Source organism: Pezoporus flaviventris, unplaced genomic scaffold, assembly GCF_033815535.1.
Source record: "Pezoporus flaviventris isolate CSIRO_AGI_PZ_B2104156 unplaced genomic scaffold, CSIRO_AGI_Pfla_v1 ptg000007l, whole genome shotgun sequence".
In the NCBI taxonomy this organism is placed as follows: domain Eukaryota; kingdom Metazoa; phylum Chordata; class Aves; order Psittaciformes; family Psittacidae; genus Pezoporus; species Pezoporus flaviventris.
The window spans coordinates 26,894,333-26,917,036 of record NW_026892555.1 but is presented as its reverse complement, the minus strand read 5'-3'; the positions used below and the strand labels follow the sequence as shown (position 1 = coordinate 26,917,036).

The 22,704-nt window shown below is 40.3% G+C and overlaps 1 protein-coding gene across 2 annotated transcripts; it reads left to right on the top strand.

The window, feature by feature from the left end:
• Positions 1 to 826: 826 nt before the first annotated feature.
• Positions 827 to 19,004, top strand: LOC133266701 (carbonic anhydrase 2). Of its 2 annotated transcripts, XM_061448186.1 has the most exons (7): positions 827 to 1,024; positions 1,567 to 1,764; positions 12,033 to 12,151; positions 13,572 to 13,664; positions 14,409 to 14,471; positions 15,547 to 15,702; positions 18,140 to 19,004. In XM_061448186.1, exons 1-7 carry the CDS (start codon positions 991 to 993, stop codon positions 18,257 to 18,259), a joined length of 783 nt encoding a protein of 260 aa, XP_061304170.1. In that variant the 5' UTR covers positions 827 to 990; the 3' UTR covers positions 18,260 to 19,004. The 2 variants fall into 2 exon arrangements, with proteins under 2 accessions (XP_061304170.1, XP_061304171.1); XM_061448187.1 differs by lacking the exons at positions 827 to 1,024; positions 1,567 to 1,764 and adding an exon at positions 9,800 to 9,821.
• Positions 19,005 to 22,704: the final 3,700 nt, after the last annotated feature.

The following is a 22,704-nucleotide window of genomic DNA, read 5'->3' as shown; positions in this document are numbered from 1 at the left end:
GACAAGGCAAGGCAGTGCAGAACTAAACTCAGCCCCTGTAAAAGGGTTGGCAAGGTCCAATCTCTCCTGCCTCGCGATAAAACACCAGCGTTGAGCAATATAAAAACATCTGAAATATGCGTTGCTCAATTTTATTCACGCAAGTCCATCCCCGGGACTGGTGGTTGAGCCGCTCTTACAGCTAGTATGTTTCCTAAATGGTAAGAAGTGGATGCAAGCACAGCTTTACCTGCTGTCTTCTCCGAAAGTGAGGATTTAAAAAAACCCCACACGCTATCGAGTCATAAGAGTCATAAGCAGGAGCATCCCCGCTCTTCGGAAGCGTGACCGCAGCTCCCCTAGCTGAGCCCGCTGATCTCCTCCAAATCCCCGTTAATCCCTTCCCGAACCCGGCGGCACCCAGGACAAACCCCCCGTGGCGCGGCTCTGCCCCCGAGACCGCCAAGCCTTCCCCGCGCCCCCGGCAGGGAGCAGCAGCAGACCGCTCTGCGGCCGCCCGCAAGTACGTACACACACACACGCACGGACACACCGACACCCGCCGCCCGCCCGACATCGGCTCCCGCCGCGCTGCGCTGCCCGCGGCTGCTGGCACCTTCGCAAGGTCACGGCGCTCCCTCCGCAGCACCCCGCGTAACGCCCGCAGGTGCGCTAATACGAGGGAGTGGGGCGCGGAGGCGGGGGGGGTGGGAAGACACGACACGGGTGACACCACAGACGCCCCGGCTGCCGCAGCCCCGCGCTAGCCTGCTCCCGGGGTCGCTGCCGGCCGGGCCGCCGCCGCTCCGCAGCCAGAGCGGATCGCGGGTTATAAGGGACCGCTCTCTCCGCCCCCGGCGGAGTCTCCCTCCGCCCCTGCCCGCGCTCTCCACCCCTTCCTCCGGCCGCGGAGAAGGGCATGGAGTTGGCGGGAGCCTATAAAAACCCCTGAGCTCCCGCTGGGGCCACGGCGCTGCGACAGACTTCGCGGGTGCAGCTGGGCCGCGCACCATGTCCCACCACTGGGGGTACGGCAGCCACGATGGTGAGTGCACGGGGTGCGCGGCTCCGGCCGGCACGGTGCGGGACACGACACGACACCTGGCAGCAGGTTGCCGGGAGCAGCGGCCGGGACGTGCCCGCCGCGCCGAGCCTTCGCTCTGAGTCGGACCGGGCTCCGTGGCGCTTCTCTCTTTTAACCTTGAGATGGCACCTGCGGCGGGCCCGGCGCTCCGCGCCGCTTCCCTGGACCATCTTCTGGTTTCCTATCATTCCTTTACTTCGGTAACGTCGCGAGGAGGAGGGGAGCACGGGGCGCTGCTCAAGGAGGACGGGGTGGCCTCTCGGAGGGCACCCCGGTAAAATCCCATCCTCAGCCTCCAAAGGGTGAGGGACCGCTGGGTCTCCGCCGTGGTCCCCAGATGGGATTTCCCTTCGTCGGTGTTGCCAGTACCGGCAACCCTCGCAAATGGTGCATTATTATTTCGGATTAAGACTGATTCCTGTGTTAGAACATCCCGCTTTCTAGAGTGAGGGTTCTCATTTGCATCCCTCGAACACCGTGTCTTTTCCCACACTGTCTTGCAGGACCTGCTCACTGGCACGAGCACTTCCCCATCGCCAATGGAGAGCGCCAGTCCCCTATTGACATCTGCACCAAGGCCACCAAGTACGACGCTGGTCTGAAGCCTCTCAGCTTCAGCTACGATGCCAGCACGGCTAAAGCCATTGTCAACAACGGGCACTCCTTCAATGTGGAGTTTGATGATTCTTCTGACAAGTCAGGTGAGACCTCACCTTTGTGTGCAGTTGGAGATGGGAGAGATTGCTACTAACACTGCTACTAAAATGTTTGCTGAGGCCATAGTTTGTTTCTGTTTGGTGTTTTTTTTAAGTCAAAATTATACCAAACTGTTTTGGCTTCAGTAAGGTCAGGACTCAGCATATTACATGGCTCCTTTAGGCTAAAAGGAAGTTGAGGTCCCATTAGAAGATAACAAAGCCTGTCTGGGCAGTTGGGCAGCTTGGAGTTGCCCTACTCTAAACTTCAGAAAAGTGAATTGCTTTATTTTTGTTTAAATCAGTAGGGTTTGGATAAGGGTTCAGCTGTGGAGAGAAAAAAAAAAAAGCCAAACAAACCAAACCCCATGGTTATTTGACAAGAACAATTTTAGGCATAGCTCATCATAAGCTACCGACTAAATGGTTAAAAGAGGAGGCAAAATGCATCCTAGGAATAAATTTGCCATATAATAATAACGGATTACACTTAACTTGAAGTAGAAATAGTTTGAAAATAGTTTTTTTTGGTTATCAAAATATTATTTCGTATTTCTGAAGCCAGTATACTCCCAGGTTAGTACAGAAACAGAGAAATGGTTAGAAAATACTTCTTTGTTCTTTCGTAGTTCAGACAAGTATTATGCCTGACATTTCTTGATGCTGGGCTTTCTAGATAATGTATCTGACACATTCCTACAAAGTTTCCTAGCAGGCAGTTTTTCCACAGTGTCTTACTGTTCATTGTATTGTATGGTGAAATTAAGCACTGAATCCTGCAACCCTTTTTAGTAATCCTTTTTGAAAGGAATGACCACATTGATGCACAAATGGAATCTAAGCTCCAGTTGTACCGAGGCTTTTGTAGGTTATCTTTAAATGTAGTTTTTCAGCTGGCTGAATTTACAGAGATCATCACCCTGCTACAGTGAATGTATCTCTAGTTTTAATAGACAGCAGAAGCAATCTCATAGAGAAGTCACTGCCTTCTCTAGACACCGCCTGATTTAACTTGCTGGAATAAGTGCCCTATTTTTTCTAAGCGTTTTGCTGGCAATATCATTTAGGGAATGGTGCTAAGAACAAATGATCCATGCCTACGAAAAATGCGAGTTTTTTGCAGGTAATGTGATATGGTATAACAGGCATTCAGCATTGCACTAAGAATTTGACTTTGTATTTTGATTACAATCTTTGTACTGAAAAACATTAAGGGGTCAGCTGTAAGTGTTCACAGTTGTATGAATACAGGTAGGTCTATGTATAACTTACACAGAGCATCCACATTAATATTTGTATGTTTTTTTCTAAAAAAAAAGGTATTCTGACTTCTTAGTCTTTATTTTTCTTAAGCACTGAGGAGGTAAAGGAGCTGAATGCATGTACATTTTAACAGTGTCATGGGGAAGAAAAATTGTAGAAAAAAAGGGAGTCCGTTTTCCCTGGATACACGTGAGTCTACTTGCTGTCATTCTGCTCTTACTGAGCCCAAAGGAAAAAAGTTCAGGTCTTCACAGTGCAACAAAACTACTACATGTTCACTTTGTGTGCACAGAAGTTTGGAAAGACTGAACATTAGGTTGTATTTGGGAACTTGAAAAATAAAAAATGTCAGAAACATATGATAACCTAAAGAAATGTCTGTAGGAAGAATGCTTTTTTATGAGAAAGTGCAGAACCAGAACATCTGTGACGGGAATCCTCTGATAGATATGTAGTGACACAGCTTTCAGAGGGGGAGGGTAGGAGATGCAATTTGAAATATTCTCAGTAGCTCTATTAGTGAATCAGAAACTGATTATTCTTTATAAAAACCCCACATTAAACAGATCTCTCTGAGGCCAGGTAAGGGTGGATCCTTCGGTATCACACTTTCTATTGAAAATTACAGTGCATAGAACCTACCTGGCAGCACGCTTAATGACTTCATTTGTATTCAGTTAACTAGGTAACCTACTTTCCTTACACAAAATAGAGCTGTCTTTGACTTGACTTACTCCTATTTCTGAATTTGAGATTATGTGTATACCAAATTCTTGATTAGGCATCCCACAGCAGTCACAAGGAGAAACTGTGTGAAATTATGTGATGTGCTGGTATTTTTTACAGAAGACAATGAAATAAAATCCTGTAAATACTTCCCACAGGCTGTATTGCTTGCTCCTGTGAGCTTTCTCATATACAGTAATGAATTATCTGTGGTAGTAGGTGCAAAATGAAGTAATAAGATCATTGTTTGTGAATAATCTTCCAAGGCATGAGTAATTGCACAGAAAGGAGTAGATCCATTCATTAAGAATCTTCAGGCTCATAACTAATGACACTGAAGTAAATTGAACAGCAGTTCTGGGTATTAAAATCTGTTAGGCTCCTGCTCTTCAGAGTATGCAAAACGAGTTATTGCAATAAAAAATTACAGGTAGTAAAAGCATAATAAAAATAGATAAGAAAGCTAAAAAGCATGTTTGGCTGCAACTCTTTGAAAGCTGTTATAATCTCTTTGATTCAGAAATATGTAATCTGAATACTGTTGATTCCCTAATAAAATGCTCTCCCCCCAAAATGTGTATTTCTCATGTTACATTTGTGCATAGGAGAATGTTGTATAAAGCTTCTGTTCACCTCTGTGAAAAAAAAAAAAAAAGAAAAAAATTAGGATTTCTTAAAATGATATTCCATCTATATTCTTTAGCATAGTAAGGATGTAAAATAAAAGATTAACTTTTTAAAGAAAAATAATCTGTGTGCAATCTATGTGACTAATGAATCTTCACAGAAGAAAATGTTTTCTTCCCTGCTTGTGGAAGATCTCTTTACTAATACGTGGAGCTTTATAGATGTAACTTTTGATCCTGGTTGTAATTATGCCTATGACCTATATAATTTCCTCTTACAATGCTGTTTTAGCAAAGAAATGATGTTAAAATCTTTATGATAGCTTTAGAACCAGACTCTGTTTTACTTCATTGTTAATTTTCTTAGATATACTTAGATGTCACGATGCTTAGAAAAACCCTTTTCCTAAGCAATTACTCCCAGATCTTCAATTTAAATTCTTGTAGTACAGGCTTCAAATATCTTGGCTTGTGTGACAGCTGTTATATTCCAGAATACACTTGTAAAGGTTCAGCCAACTCCCAAAGTGAATCCCTTCATATTTCACAGTTGCTAGTTGGTAGAAATGGTGTATGGAAAGGAAATTCACAAGCCAGCATCACCATGTTTATGAACATTTCTTTTGTGTGCTAAGATTCCATGATTTTGTCTTACATAAAAGGATATCTTCTCTCTTGTTTTCTTGCAGTCTTTTGGAATGTTTTCTTGGACTTGTATGTAGAAAGTAAACAGTGAACTTCCTCTTCCAGTTGTTACTGAGCCTCTCTTCTTCAGTTCTTGCAGTTGCTTTCTCAGTTCTCCTGTCTACTGTCTTCTAATAATAGTGGAAGTTTCAAGTGATTTTAGGCATTCAATTTAAAATTCCTATAACTTTAAATAAAAGCAGAAACTCATAGTGATAAAAGTGTCCCTAGGAATAAAACCTCATTCAGGTTCATCCATGCTTGTATCCTGGGACCTGTGGTGCCGATAACCGTTAAATTACAATACTCCACCTTATTTTAGGTACTTTATAGCAAAGGAATATCTCACTAAGGGCAATTTGTAATATTAAACACTTCATACTATAGTCTGCTGTAAGGACATTTGTATTGTTTCACCCCTTTAAAAGACAGAAGTAAACAGTGACTTCTCAGAGCTGTAAAACCACAGGAAGTGACTTTGCTCAAGAAAGCCTCGAGAGCCCAAAAGAAGATTTTGTAACATACTTCGAATGTGTTCTCAATGTAAGTTTCCCAGAAAATTTTTAAGAATTCGCGAAAACATGAAATTCAAGTGGGAAACATTCATAGTGGTAGGCACTGAATTCTGTATTTTCTGATCATCTGCATAATGAGTTTATAAAGGGGTGAAGTCCATCAGCAATTAATTTATCCCATAACAAGAATGTTAAAATACCATATTTTAGCTGTAAAAAAATGTAAATTGCTAAAGAAGTGAATTGCAACTATGGCGTAAGGCTCTAGAGACATTACTAAATGTACTGGTAATTTCTGCTTGTGGATGAGTCTCTTAATTGTTTCCTTTTTCCTTCCTTGCCACTGAGCTAGAGATAATCTTGAAACCCAAAACGGAGTCCCAAGTAAATCTTGACTTTTTTTCAAATACTGAATCACAATAGAACATCAAAATTATGAGGAGACCTGGGGGAATGAAAATATTGTATTAACTTTGATACTAGCCTCCCTTTACGAGACTTTCTGTAGCTGTAATCAAATATATTACCCAATTCTTCCTATAATTGTAAATATTAATGAGGATGCTTCAGCTGTCTTGAATTATGACCAGTCTGTTTTGTTACATTGGTTGTTCAATTGTCAGTGCATTAACACTGCTTGGTTGGCAGTGAGTTTCTGAAAGTTGTGCTAATGTTGCTCTTCCTACACTTCTACCTCAGCTGGTAAATGGAGGAAGGAACAGGCAGGACTGCTGCCTTCAAGGCACAGCTCTTAATCAAAGTCACTGCCACTGGTTTATTTTTAGGGTTCCCAGCTGCAAAGATGTAATATTATCTATGCCAGAATAATATTGTATGTTATAAGTAGATGGTCATAGGCTGAAGGTCCAAAATGCATTTAGCATTGTTGACCCTTCAGAATCATAAATTGGAGAACTGATTGCTTATAGCTTCAAGGGACTGTATTCAGACGTCCACTTATGTGTCAGAAGTACTTTTTTGCGCTGCTTGACTAAAAAGTCAGAGGTCCCTGAGAGTGTGTGATCATTAAGTCATTTTTCCTGTGAACTGAAATCACCAGAAGCTGCAAAGCCTATGTAAGCACCCTGAGAATAGCTCTCATGTTTCCAGGAACTGGAAAGGAAGGTAAAAGGGCTTAAGATCAGTCCTGCATGTTTCAAGCCTTCCTTTCTTTACAGAGCCTAAAAGTGCCCTTCTTCCCTTATAGCAGCATTTATTTATTTATTTGTTTGTTTAGCATGCACCTTCTGAGCAGAAATTTGACATGAACTGTGCATTTAGTAATCATGGCAACTTCCCTCCCTTCTTCCAAATTTCTCCTCCATAGAAGCTTTTACTGCAAACCCAGGAGAAGCTAGTCAGCTGTTATCAGCTAAGGCCACTTGGAAAAGTTTATTTTTAAGACGTAATGCAGCTGTGTGCCAGATGTCACCATGGCTGCTCTTGCCAGCTGATATATTTGTTGATTTTACTTATAGGCTCTAGGGACTGCTGTGTATTTGTAGGCAATACTCATACCTTAAGTTTGTTCATCCCTCAATAGATCTCAATGTAGTATGAGCACCGTGTCTAATACAGTTTTCAGTACTGTAGGCAGTCACTGAGATTACTGTTAAAGCTGTTACCATCAGAAATTAAACCAGTTCTTTCAAGAGAATTTTAATGCTTCCAACTCAGTTCTCACAAAGTCATTGTCAGCTCATACAGTGTGAAAACATGAAGATTGAAGGCTGGCTGGGGATTCGGTGCAGCACTTTGTGACTCTTAGAAAATCTCCATTAAAGAGACTGCATGAGAAAAAAACTCCACTGCTCCCAGGAGTGGGAGGAAACTTAAGAACCTAAATGACTTTGTATCCTTAAGCAGGTCAGAGTGTCTGGCTGCTACCCAGTCTGGATGAAATAGTTCAGCTGAGGTGAATCAGAACCACTGACCTGCTGTAGATACGCATGACTGCAGACTTGCTTCATTTTGACAGGTGTTTCATTCTGGTCTATCTCTCTGGAACATCCTTGTTGCCTTGTCAGGCTAACCCTCTAGCAAAGCCAGAGTAGGGTTTTTTTCTTATGAGATTCCAGTTATGTAGGGTTGTTTTTTTTCTTGATGAAACCCATTACAGATGTTTTCTGCAAATATGATCCCTACAGGCATATGCTTACGTGCTGTCTTGCTCTCTTGCTTGTCATGATACAGCGTCCTAGGAGGAATGTCTGAAAGAGATAACATAAAGAAACATCTCACAAAGTGTGACACTCTGTACTCCACATTTCATAGAAGTGGCAGCTTACCCTAACTGAACTCTTCAGTCTGTCAGATGGAGAAGCCCATCCTTGCATAAGAACACAGGACTAATCCCAGAGCATCCTCCTAAGAGCCTTTTTTGTGCCGTTAATAGCGCATGGTGCTCCAGATTTATGTTTTTTTCAAGTAGTGTTTTGTCTGCTTTGTCTCCTCAAGGCCTTTTATCTATCATACAGATGTCTGTATGGAACATTATCAGTGAGGTATATACTGTGTGTATATTTCACACATACCTACAAAGTCATATACATTTGCACATCTGTGGTAGGCTGATGCAAAAGCCTGGCTTTCTAAAGAATGGGCAATGTCAAAGCAATGTGTGTGCAAGAGGGCTGTCCTCAGAGGTATGTGCTTGAAATGTCCTGTTGCTAGGTTTTTGCAGAATAGACTCTCAGAACTAGCTTTTCTAACAAGTTTGGAGCTCTGGACATCTGTTTGGACCCATTATTTCAGCTACTTAGAAGGAGCTTTGCTGTCAGTGATTGTCATTTGAAGAACACTTTCTCATTCTGCATTTTCTCAGAGTAACAAACTTTAAAGTAGTATTTTTCTTAGCACATTAATTTGTGTGACTGGAAAGAGTTCACTCTAACTCATGAAACAATCTTATAGTTCAACCATTTTGATTATTTCTTTGGTGGGTTTATTGCTTTGATGAGATTTATTAGTTTCCTGCTTTGTATAGAGAGAACATCCCTTAGGAGGTGGCTAAATAACAGTAATACCACAGTATTCCTGAAAAAATTCACAGATGTGGCTGCTGCCATTTCCTGAAAAAAGATATGAAGTGATCCACAGTATTTTTTACAAAGCTTTTCTGTTCTACATGGGAAGGGTAACTACCTAGTGACTTGCCTTTGATTAGGATAGTGAAGTTGTGTGGCCTCAGCAAGCAGCTGTTCCAGATGCAGCAAAATCCCCTTTGATTCCTGCGTGTTTCCAAATATCCTAAGAAAGTGTAATGGAGACAAATTAAGTTCACTTTCTTTATCCAGGAAATCCCACACACATAAATGGGACAGTTTGTGTGGTTACTTGACTTTCCAACTTAATGCTGCTAATACTTATGTTCACCTAATTTAGAAAATGTTATGAAATCATTTAATAACAGTGCAATATAATTACAGGATGTTACTGCTATTAACTTCTCCAGCAAAAGGTAGAAGGTTGAAAATGGTTACCATTTCTTAACCTAAATTTGTGGCTCCAAATTTGTCTCACTGTAACTTTTCAAATAAAGCATCTTAAAAAGCACTGCATTTTCAAGCTGTCACCTCTTAGGCTGTTGCACATCTGTGGGGACCAGGTGATGATGTAGGTTGAGTCTGTAAGAAAAGAATGCGTTTTCCAGGTTGGCTTGTGTTGTCTTCATCCTTCATCTGAAGGTGTGCTATGTAACAAAAGGGAGCACAGCGACGTGTATTTCCAGGATGGTTTTCACTAATACCAATTTCAAAAGGAAAGGAGCTTATGATGAAATAAATGCTCAAATATGAATCAGAATTTCCCCATCCCTCAAAAAAAGGGGATGGAATGGTTGGACTTCTGTCATCAGTGTTGCCTGAATTGATGTTCACATCACATGGGGCAAGGACAGGGAAGTTCCCAGTGTGAATGTCGCTCCGATTCTCGATGAACTTACACATAGCAAAAGCTGGTAGTGTTTGTTCATGGTTTAAAACCTTGTGCTGGGGAAACAAAAAAAAAGCTCTAGCATTTCTACTTTGCCATTTAAGTTTAATGTTAAATTTTACTTCTTTGGAAAGTTTGAGAAGTATTAAAAAAAAAAAAATCTGCTTAATGTAGGCTAGCACAAGAGGGGCTGTTCTGTAATTAAGCCTGCTGGATTTGTATTCATTCACACTAATCTAATTATTACTTTCTTTGAATGCTCTGCTGTGAGTCAAAATAAGCTAGTGCTGGATCTGAGAACCACAGAATGAGAAAAGTAAGCAAAACCTGCCGAGATTTTTGTGCATCTTTTGAGTTTTATGAGACTATAGCAAACTTTGTGTAAAGAAATAACACTGCAAATGGATTTAAGAAGATTGCATGGTTCTGCTTTTCAGCATGCTTTCCATTGATTAATAATTGCAAATTAACCTGTGCTGCGCTAGTGCTGTCCAAGGTTGAGGAATGGTGGAACCTCAGTCCATTTGTACCTGCAACAAGCAGCACGTCCATTAGCCAAAGGAACTGAAACTGAAATACTGCAACTCCATGGCATAATTTTTAAATGAAACATAATATTGTGTGGATTAAATTATTTTACATCTGTAAAGATGTAACAGCCAATTACTTCATTTTCAAAGGGAACTAATGCACATTCACAGTTGCCACTCTGAAAAAAAGTATTCTGATTTATAGTCCTGTGCTTGACAGTTATGCTTCTTGGCAGCTGGCACATTAAGAAACATAAAAGTAGAATAAGATATGTTCCTATTTAATTACTTTAAGTAGCCATTGTTCTTTGTATTGCATAGCTTGGCAATAGGTAGGGCAAGTCTTGGTCTGTTGGCTGTTCAGTTTTGGAAATTGTATTGTTCGGTATAATACTGTTTGGTATTGGAAATTGCAAAGATGGCGGTGGAGCATATATTAACATATTTCAAATAGAAATACGTGTTGGGAGACTTCTAAATATATTCACCAAAGGCAAACGCTAAATTTCTCCACTGAACTCAAATTTTGCATGTATAAGGCACACCAGTGGAAACTAATGTGTTTTATATATATATATAGCTATATATATATCTTATATTTTCATATATTACAATTTTTTAGTCAAATCCTTCTCACCTCATTGCCAAGTATCCACAACTGTTGTTGTCCATGCTTGTATATAATCAGAATCATTCAAACCTGAACAGACAGTGACCTTTTCCTCTCTGCATTTGATGTATATTTGCACGTACTGTGGTAATGTCTAGACTCATTGCAGACTGAGAGGAAAGCATCTTTACTCCACAGAACCATTTTGTTTGTGGCACATACACAAAGCACACTTAACGTAATATCTGATGTCAACACTCTTCTGTCACTTTATTGTGTATATATATATTTATGTGTATTGAGAAATTTATTTCTAAGATATGCAACACTTCAAATTACATTTTTAAATAATCTTTTTTAATATTAACGTCTTAGAGATTTAATATGAATTCGAGATGCTTAGGAAAAAAGCGGTCTGAAACCTTTCTCTAATAACTGAGATAAATAGCTCTGTTTAATGGAACTATTTGTTATTGTTCTGTGCTTTATGCTGCACTGGAGGAGACATTGTCTGTGCCTTGAGCATTTTGCAGCAATAGGGCTTGGTCCTGCATATAATGGTAATTTGGCACAGTTTAATTACAAGGTTAAAGCTAACAGGCAGAATAAGGGAGCTGAATAACAACTGAAAGTTTGGCTGGGCACTCCACTTAGAGCAGTCCCATAGCAGGAGTAAGATTAGATAGTGGAGAGCATAAGTAAACACCTTGTTTCTGTATTTTAAAAAATGTGTTTCGGCAGGCATTGCCATTTTCACCACCATTTTTTAAACTCATTCTCAAGGAATAACGGCTGGGAGGGACAAGAAATTTGAATCCACATCTCTGCAATGCCTTGCACTGTGCCTAGCACTTTACCTTGCAGCAACACATGGCTAACAGGTGTTGAGGTTTAATTTGGAACCAAAAGCATTTTGCTCAATCCAATCTGCCACAGGATTTTCAGGATTAAGACCTAAATGGATGAAGTGTCTAAAATGAAGGGACAGAGTACATTAGTAAGTGAAAGATGATTTGGTATACTTCCATAGAACAGCTCTATACTGGTCTCTAACAAAGGCTGTTCTTTTTCTTGGCCTTTTTTTTTTTTTTTATTTGGTGACAGAAAAGTTACATCCTTAGCTCTGCCCTCATCACCTGTAATATTAGCATGCCTGTTAAATTGCTGAAGGGATGCTCACTGTAAATTCTCTTATGTATTGATACATTTATTACTGATATTGGCATACTGCAGCAATGTACCGTCGAAGACAATCTGGAGCAGCATGACAGCATGCAGAGGAATGAACTGTAGTTCACATGGAAGATTTGTGTGGACATTCTAGTTTGAAGTGAGACTTGATTACAAAAGTTATATGAGATGCTAATAAAGGCTCTTTGCTTTACAGTGCTGCAAGGAGGAGCACTGGATACAGCCTACAGGCTGGTACAATTTCACATTCACTGGGGATCCTGTGAGGGCCAAGGGTCCGAGCACACTGTGGATGGTGTGAAGTATGATGCAGAGGTAGGATGTGCTTTACCTTCTCCAATCTTTCATGTATAATAAATCTTTTGTTATTTTGTTAATATTCCACCACAGTAGCAAGTTCTCTATGGACCTTCACAGGGCAAGAGACTGTGGAGGTTAACATAGAAGATTTTGGTACAATGCCATCCAAGACCTGCTCCTTACAAGAGCAGAGATTAGAATCAAATCAGAATTTTCTTAGGTACTTCTTGTCAAAGACTGTAGAAACAGAAAACCCCACATTATTTATCCCTGGTTTTCCCCTGCTTTCTCAGTGGCTCTTGAAAATCATGAAATAGAATTTCAGCACCTCTGTACACACACATACCCCCTTTTTCTGGCTACAGTTTTTAACATCAGAGACATTTATATCAACAACAGAATAATTCGGGGAAGACCATTTCGTCTTTTGGTAGCAAAGAAACAAAGGGGAGCTGCAAAGAAGCAAAGAAGTGAGACCTTGGAGGCACTCCTTGTAATATCTCCAGATACTCCGGATGTCCCTTGAACTGTTTAAGATTCTCTATTACGGCTGCACTGCAGGCAAGGAGTGACTTCAGTGCCTTGTATCCCACTTTTTCTTGTCCCCTGCTTAGAAATCTACCTCTGGATGCTGTGACAGGCTTTAGCCCCTTTCATAAATGTGCATTGACTGAACATACCTGTGATTTGCATTGAAAGACAAAAGAAATGGCCCCACAAATTCATTGTCACTGATGCTTTTCATGAAATAGAAGTAGCTTTTGTCTTATCTGAGAAACTTGCAACTGCCTGTGTTCACAGTACCATAATTACTCACTCAACTCAACTTGCAGATGTGGGGAAACAGATGGATGATCTTAAATTAGAAATAACTTGGGAATGAAAAAGAAAGTAACATCCTGGCTAGTGTGACCTGGAGCTTCATTTCATATTCTTTTCAAAGGCTTTTCAGAAAACGACAAGACTGTTTTTAAACTCTCTAACTGCAGGTCAGATCTGTAGTTAATGTGTTTTCTGTGGTTCTTTGACACTGACAATCATGTATTTCACTGATGGTTAGAACTCCAGCATATATAGCATTAAAATACTACGTGAAAATCCTGAAGGCTGCATACAGGAAAAACTCATTCTGAAGATAACAGGAGTTTCACTGGACTAAAATCAGAATGATACAACCACAATTTCCATTTAAAATTAATCTGGGAATAAAAGTGAGAAGCAAAATAAAATGCATGACAAATCTCTTTCATAAATGAAACTTGAAAGTAGATGAATGATTCAACAAATTCTTAACTGCAGACAAAATTTTTAAATCTCAGCAGTAAAATGCCATCTGTTCTTAATGTTTAATAAATTACTTCCCTGCATCCTCATCTGTCAAACATTGTGGATGGAATATTATCTTCATAGTGCTCTTTTGTTTTCTTGTTCCTAGCTCCATATTGTTCACTGGAATGTAAAATATGGTAAATTTGCTGAAGCTGTGAAGCATCCTGATGGTTTGGCTGTGGTAGGCATCTTCATAAAGGTTAGTCAACCTTTTTCTTTTGTATTAATTGGATGAGTCGAGAATGTTTATTGTGTTGCAGAGGGACCTAAGAGCCTAAAATACAGAAAAAGGCAGCATTATGCTACAGTGTCTAAATCCATAGCAAACTGGGTGGTGCTCCAAATTCTTGGCTTCCTCTACATATAAAAATTGTACACCAGCTACAGAGTATGACTGCCATTCATCACTGTGACAGCCCTATAGCAGCATATTTACCTTCATCACAACAGTGACACTGCCATAACTCTTATCAGTGAAAAGTGGTACGCATAGCTGACAAAGTTATGTGTGTATGAATCTGCAGTAGGACCAGCCTAAATAACACCTATTTTCCTTTTCCTGCCACTGTTAAATGTCCAGAACATTTTGTAGTAGTTGAATTATCTTCATGGCTGGTTGGAGAAGATGACTGTGCCCCAGCAGTGTGCATTCTATCCTGGCCTCATGATGTTTTATTAGGAGTGTGACTTCTATGAAAAAACAACAGCTCAAGTCCAAAAATAAATCTACACACTGTAAATGAAAATCACTTTTTCTATCCAGTGTCCTTGGCTGACCCATTTGTGCTGTCAGCTGGCATGATTCTCTAGTCACTTTTGCTGTAGTACTCCTGTTATGTAATGAGATGGTGCTGGGAAAATGTTTCCTTGGGAACTGCAACAGGAAACTAAAGGTATCTTGAGAATTCATGGTTATTTTCTTCTCATATGGTTTGTGTTACAGGTAGGAAATGCCAAGCCTGAAATACAGAAAGTTGTGGATGCTCTGAACTCCGTTCAAACCAAGGTAATATTTGCTGTCTGTGTTGATTGACACTAATCACAACTATGTTATGTTGCCTTCTTCAGAAAGTGGATTTTTTACTTCTTCCTAGTCTGCTGCATGTATGAAAGTAAAACAAACCTTTCTTCCATCAGTACTGATGCTCCTGTAATCCTAAATGCAAAAGCGATTTGAATAAATTTGTGTGGTAGAGGGCAGGGAGTACTAGAAACAGTGATAATTTTGTATCTTTGACTACATTTCTCTGTCTTTTAACTGCATTTAAACCTATAGGGTAGGATTCATCTTACTAATCTAACCTGCTCTTGTAGATTTCCTTTCTAGACAGTGACAGATGGAAAAGGCACTTCCCTTCATCTCTGCATGTGTGGGATAGATTTCCTTCCTCTGAGAGGGCATGCTTCTCTTGGCTGTTTCAGCAGAGAGTCTACATAAAAAGTTTGATCAGGATGTATAACTCTTATGAAAAAAGCTTTTCTGTATTTTAAATATTGTGTGAAGTGTGTGTGTGTGATCTTAATGAGCTGAGTAATGGGAAACTAAAAGTACTTACTGAGCAACTGGGTACCTTTATAGTGAGTAAAGGTCTGTGGAAAGGAGAAACATGGACAGGAAAGATAAAGAACGAGGTTATGGTGTCATCTTTGTTATCAGGCTTCCTTTGCGGTAAATGGGTATTGCCATTTACTTCAATGGACTCTCCAAACAGTGCTCTCAGGTTCTGTTTCCAGTGCAATCAGTGTACATACAAGGCATTGTATGTACAAGGCCTTGTACATACAAGGCATCTGAAGTCTCATTGTTGCTTCAAGCAAAATCAAATCATGTCTCTAGAAGCAAGGAGCATAAACTCAACATTTGACAAGAAAAACAATGTTTTGAATGTCTTATAAGAAATACGTTGCTGAAAGTCTTTAAGCCCAAATGTGCTGTGGGACGCACTCAACACTTCATGCCAAACTCCATTTCTACCTTTCTCCAAACATGGAGCTTCCCACGGAAGACTTCACTACTGCGAGTCCAGTCTGTCTTTGTGATCTCTCCCCTGATGTTAGCCCATCTGCTTTCTTTACTGTAGGGAAAGCAAGCTTCCTTCACAAACTTTGACCCCACTGGACTGCTTCCTGCATGCAGAGACTACTGGACATACCTCGGCTCACTGACCACTCCTCCACTGCTCGAGTGTGTGATCTGGCATGTTCTGAAGGAGCCCATCACTGTTAGTCCAGAGCAGGTAGGTCTACAAAGGATGGTGCCAGTAGGTATGTACAGGTGTCTTACTGATTGCCTTAGCTCAGCCATCCGGATGATCTTTAAAGTAGCAGTTTATGTTGCTTCAGAGCTATGCAGGGTATTAGCTAGCATCAGATGTCAAAAATATATATCTGAAGTAGTTATCCCCTTCTGGCAGAACTCTGCTGCTATGTGTAGAGGTAGAGTTTGTTGTAAAATGTAAGGCTGTCCTCCATTTGGACACAGTCCAGGGAAAATTTGCAGGGGGAGAGGAGGAAGAGGGAGTGGTTAAAAAATTAATCAGGATTTCCAGATATTTTCAGATATTTAATGAGGATTTCCAGAAAATTTTCCAATTTTCCCAGATATTCACCACATGACAGGCTAGAGCTGTCATGTGGTAAAAATCTGGGAAAATTGTAGCATGCATGAAAGGACCGTTTGCATATGCAGAGTTAGTCTAGCATATGTTAGTGAGCATCAGCAGGTTTGCTATTCATGCAAACATCACCCATCTGGGTATACTTGCCCTGCAAATACCAAGCATTTATAAGCATGCATCTCACACGTTAGATCTATAGTTAGTTTGTTGATCTTCCAGCATTTCCAAGACACAGAGCTCATTTTACAAGTTTTATTCATCACAGAACAGAGTTAGGAAATCCCACGCAGAATTGTGACAATCCTAACAAAACTACATTGTTTGGAAGAGGCAAAACTTGCAGATTCCGTAAGCCTGAAAAAATCCTGTACTTTGTTTAGCAGCTTGAGGAGGATGGAGTCTTCCTAGTAGGAAGGAACTCATGCAGATTAAATCCCTCCTGGCCCTAGTGTTTAGCACCATCCTGTGGAATGCCATACCATCCATTAGTGAAATTACGTAGAGGCACCATCCTCAGTTCACATCTGTGAGCTTGGGAGATACTAATAGAACTTGTAGCCGATAAATATAAACCAGCTGTGAAGGGCGTTAGTTTACTCTTCAAACTCTTAAATCCCTTTTATAAGTGGCAGACATGCTGACAATATACACATAATTCTAGGGGTTTTATTCAGCTGATGTTATAAAAGCGCAACTGAGCTGTTGTGGGGCTTAAGGTAATAAAACCAGAATAAATGACAAAAACTATCAGAAATAATAATTATAGCAATGATTATGATTAATAAACTGCAAGGGCACATTAAAGTTGACACTGTTTACTTATTCTAAACTACTGGTATTGCTATTGATAATTTAAAGTTTGCAAATATGGTTTTATTACAGGGCAAGAGCACATTCATCAAAATAGAGTTGTTTTTCCTACTACACCTACTTTAACCACCTACAAGTGGTAAAAGAAGCCACTTGTTTCTCCCACGCACACCCCTTCATATTACCATCGACATTTCAAAGACGGATTTGAGATCAAAACAGTGTGTGGCAGAAGCAGCTTGCCTCTTCATTCCAAAACGGATCAAAACAGGAAATCATAAAACAGAGTATTGACACTGGGTTTAAGTTGAATTGATAAGATAGACAAAAGCTGGATATTACAGCAGGGTATAACAAGCCCATTATCATTTGCTGTAGTGACACTGCAGTTCCTGGCAGAGGTTTAGCTCCTGACTTTGTTCTGGTTGGTCCTGAAGGTAAAGTCCTCCCCTGGGCTAATCACTGCTGCGGGCCTTCCACCTTGAATGAAGGAAAGCCTGGCCTGCAGCCTGACTTGTATGAAGTCCTGTATACTGATACACATTTACAATATACAATATTGTACATATTTCTGTCAGCAGTTCCAGCTGTCTGTGTGAGATCACATTTGGGGTGGGTTGTTATTTTGTCACAGTCTTTGTACTAGTTTTGGAGGCATCCACTTAGACATAAAGGTATTTTTATTATATCAGTCTGTGCAAACACCAGTTGTGCTTTAGGAACAAACACTCACACTTTACAGTATGCTCCCATTGATATGGATCAGTTTTCCCTCTCACCGTATTTGAAAATCAAGATACGCTGAATGAGATTGGCTGCCTTAATTTGACCCAAGGGTAAAGTTGTGTTTTTTTCCCCCCCGCAACTGGGTTAAAAAAATCCAATTTTCAAAAGACCCAGAACTGTTAAACTTGCAAAGTATTCTGAAAGGATTTCAGTTCAGATCTGCATAGAGGACAAGTAACTCTTTGTGCACAAAGTTCTGTAACTGTGTGCCTGCATCCTTGTCTTCTGTGCATTCTTATTTGTTCTTGCAAGGTTATTTTGTGGACAGAAGAGCCTGTGTCAGGGGCAGGAAATGGTGTGGATGAAATGTAGAGACACATGGGTGGTGATACCATCTTTAGACCATTAGTGCTGGTGAAACTTTGAGTTGGACCTCTGGCTCAGGTCCAAAGTGTATAATTCAGAAAGGCCTGCTGAAACAAGAGCATGCATTTGAGGATGTTTGTGTCTTTTTCCACAGATGTGTAAAATCCGTGGCCTTTGCTTCAATGCTGAGAATGAGCCCGTGTGCCGTATGGTGGACAACTGGCGCCCATGTCAGCCTTTGAAGAGCAGGGAAGTCAGAGCTTCCTTCCAGTAACCTCAACACTAAGTGTGTTAGAAATGGCTGTGTTTGTGAGGAGCCCCTTTTGCTAAGCCCAAATCAAACCTTTGCCATGTGTGCTCTGGCAACATCTTGTTTCCCAGATCCATTCTTTCTTCCGCTCTGCATCTGAAATGCCAGCTAATAAAATGTGAAAGGCTCTTGGCCAAATAGGAAAGGGTTCTTAAGGTGTGGGGTTAGGAAAGCATGGCGGGGGGCATGGCTGTGTGTGTTTTGGTGACTATTGCTGCAACTGACATTTTGGTGTAATAAACAGTGTGTTGGCTAGTTGGGAGAGGATATGGTGGTAGTAGCAAAATAAGCCATTTTAAGAAACCTCATCCTCTGGTGTGATAGTACACATAACTAACGATAACTTGAAGCTTTGTGAAAAGCACAGGGATACAGAATCTAGGTATAATTTAGGAAAAAAAGTATTTTGAGAAAGTAAAGCAAAATGAATATTGAGAATTAGAGTTACTAGATTTTAAGAAACTGACATGTAAATATTTTTTCAGACCGTTTTACATTTTTACCCATGCTGTCAACAGCCTTGATTATATCTTAATGATAGTTGGATTTTTTTAATTAAAAATGTCCTAAATTAAGTATTATCTTTAAAAGTTGTTATTACCATAGAAGTAATACAAAATATCTTTTCATTGAAATAATATATGCTCTAATTTAAGGAGGAAAATAATATTGTATTTTAGATAACTTCTCTAATAAATCTATACTTATATTTTTGCTTCCATGTTGTTATTTTAATTTGGGTAGAGTCGCTAATCCGCTTGCATCACTGTATATTAAACATAATTACTATACATATAGTATATTGGGAATGGGTTTCAATGACAACAGAGATGAATGCAAACCTCTATGGATATGTTAGGAAATTTTCTCTAAGTAACTCTCTGATAGACAGCAGAAAGCCTATCTGCTTTATAACAGCAGAAAGACCTGTTAGCTTTGAGCAGTCACTACAGATTATCAACAAAGCTGGCTGCATAGGAAAAGATCCCCTCACAAGAATTTTAAACAAAATCATACTTAGGAATGGGCTGCTTCAGCCTGGGTGCTTAAACATTGTCCGTATATAGTAGCCCAAAAGCAAGGTCCCTCATCTTTATTCATAGCATTTGATTAATCTGTTTGGTCCAACTAGACCAAATCCTTCAAGATACTGTCCCCAGCATTTGTTCTTCAGCCTCACAGTTTCATATTGTATGAATGATTTCAACAGAAGATGTTTTCAACATAAATACTGCTCAACAGAAAACAGCTTCCAATAACTTCCATTGATGGATCCTTACTAGCTGATTTCTTGTGTTTTCATGAACACAGATGCAATAGATACCTAAATATAAATCTGTTCTAAATAAAGAGGATCCAAACAATGCCATAAGGGGCTGTCCTCCTTCTCAGGCTCCTGGCTGTTTTGAGAAAAGCCATCTTGAAATCTGTCATCTCATTGGATTCTGCTCCTAGTTTTTAAGATAATTTATTATGAGCTTGCTACACCATCAGGGATCACTTTGTAATTTATAAATTGGGCTGGTTAGGTTCTGAAACTCCTGACATCTTGAAATGGGTGAGGTGGGAATGAAGCATTCTTGCGAGCGCATACAAGCATCTTAGGAAAACTCGATCAAATCTCCCCCTTTGGAAAACTTACTCATTTACATACTCTCCCCCCCAGAAAAACAACTAAGCAAACAAAACCTTAACCCCCACCAAACCCCAAAACCAGATCAGGAAAACAAAATGTTTGTTTGCCACAGGTAATTTGTTTCAAATTCAGCTTTTCTGAATGGAGCTGCAAATGTCTCTCCCTACAATACCTGTGCCAACTAATTCAGGTTCTTCATGTTGAGTGGTTTGAGTACTTTTCTGACTTTGTCATCTGCAGGCCTGAGTACTACCCACATGTCCCCTAAACAATGCAAGGGAGGTTATGCCACTAAAGCTAGAATTAGAGATCCAATACATTGTGAATTAAAGCTGCTGATGCAAGCCAAGAAGGTATGCTTTATGGAATCACAGGATGGCTGAAGTTAGAAGGGACCTCTGGACCTAATCTGGTCCAACCCTTCTGCTCAAGCAGGTTGCTGAGGACCATGCACAGATGGCATAAGTGTCCAAGAATAGAGACTTAGGGACTTATAACCTACTTATTAATAGTAGCACCCTTTTGCTGAAGCAAAGTGCTTGTTAGCAGTCAGAACAGTAAACATTTTCCTGGAATTGTGTACAAGTGCCAGAACTTGCCCTCAAAGGTGGCAACCCTACTCTTTGCATGATTACATGCTCTGGCACTCCTAAAATTAAAAAATAAAGTATGAGACCCCCAGATCTTCAGATTTAAAACCCGTATTTTGACAAGTATGATAGCCTGACTACTAGGTGATAAGACTTTATGAGAAGTGACAATCTCATTGGTACCTGTACAGCTTAAATAGTATCCAGGCTAGTATATGGTAGAGAACATAAACTTCTGCCTTATGGCTGGGGTAAAATCTGAGAAACACCTGTGAAGTTCTAACAACTGCTGCAATAAAAAGTTTCATATCTCTTCTTGGTTGTAAGTCAAGGCTGCTTCATAAGTAACAGCAAAGACAACCAACATTAGCAATATGTTTATCACCTTCTTTGCATGAGCCTGTTTACCTGGAAAGTTGCTAGTGCCATGTTTGCCTTTGATGAGTATGAAGTACTTCTGTATTAAGCCAGACAATGCCAGCTGGTGTTTGTATGTACGTGGTGTACAGCAAGAGCCTGCTATATGTCTTAACCTGGGTGGTCTACCAGGGAACAAAAGTCCTCACAAAAAAAACCTCTCTGGCGTAAAATGGTGCGTGGGCTTATCACAAATTCACATGTTGCAGTTAGGTTCTTGTGCAATCGGTAGCCTTTTCAAGGAAGATGTATGTATTAAGGCCAACCCAGAAATTCAGATAATTTTCCTGGCATTCACGATCCATTTTCTGAATGGTGAGTTCAGTTAAGATAAAGGTGGACAGAACGACCTAGCTCATCTTCCTGACCTCTATTCTCCTTCACTATTTGCTCATATGAAGAGGTTATACTTAGGTCTTGCAATTGTTCTACAGCAGAATTAAAACAACACCCATTCTAATATCACATTCTGACCTGTTTCAACTAGAAAACTATATAAGTTCATACTGAGAAAAAGAGACCACTTTGGTCATGCAACCAAAAATTACGCAGGTAATTGTGTTAATGTCAAGAAGGCAGCTCTGATTAAAGGCAAATTTATTTAGAAGAAAAAAAAAAAGGAAACAAAAGAAGGCTAGTGTGGTAATTTGAAGTCATCATAAGGTACTCAGCCAGCACTTCAATGGGGGAAAGAGAGAAGCACATTTACTTGCAAACTGTTCATTTTGCACAGTTTGTGATCTTGTCTCGCACTTGTCTGCCAACTCCATGTGTTAGAACATTTTATGATTTCACCACTGCTATTTCTAAGGGTTGGTTGTGTCCTAGATTGACTTGGGAGGGTAGACTGTGATTAGAGATGTTCCCTGGGAGCTTAGATAATAATGCCCTACATGGAGTCAGCAATATTTATAGAAGTCCAGATAGTTTATAGAAGAGCATCGCTCACTAAGTGACAGCTTTAGGATTTTCTAACTCTTCAAAGAAAAGCCCTGCAAGCAACAGCTGTGTCAGATCTAATATTATAGACACAAGCAGTGATGAAAGTACAGACAGTGGCTTCACTGAAAAATTCCTATGGACCCCCTAGTGTCAGCCACTTCCACTTCCAAACCACAGCTTCTCATACAGTCATGTAGCACCGGGTGACAGTTGCTTACACTGAGTGTTTGATATATTTTAAGTCTATTTGGCAACTGGGCACCTCACTGCTGTCCCCATTCCTCTTTCAGTATGATGGTAAGGGGCTGTGCTGGCTCAAAGCCAACTGCAGCCACCAACTTCCTAAAGTTGGTGCAATGGGCACTGGTTTTTATAATCTTGCATGTCATGAAGTGTTGTATTTATGTATGACCAGAGGCAGTCACTACTGTTTTGAACTCACACCCTGAAACGGAGCAGAAATGCATTGAGACAATATGATATAAATAATTAGAGCAGACACATGGATAGTAACTATATATTTTTCCTGAGCCTTGTAACGTCACTTAGTATTTGAGGACCTGGAAAATTTCCTGCAAAGTCCTGGCCACCTTCTGTCTCAGAAGCCCCAAGACCAAACAGGGAAAAGCAGGTTAGTGTAAGGACTGATGGAACCTTCTCTCTCTCTCTGCTCTGCAGCTGGCTTTCCTCCAGTGCACCTTACCATAGAAAGACTGTGGAGTGCCCTTTCCAATGCAAAAGATGAAGGATAGCCAATGACCCTGGTTTTGCAAAACTGTGTAGCAGCAGAATACCTTCTTGGAGTTACTCAAAGGTCAGGGAGG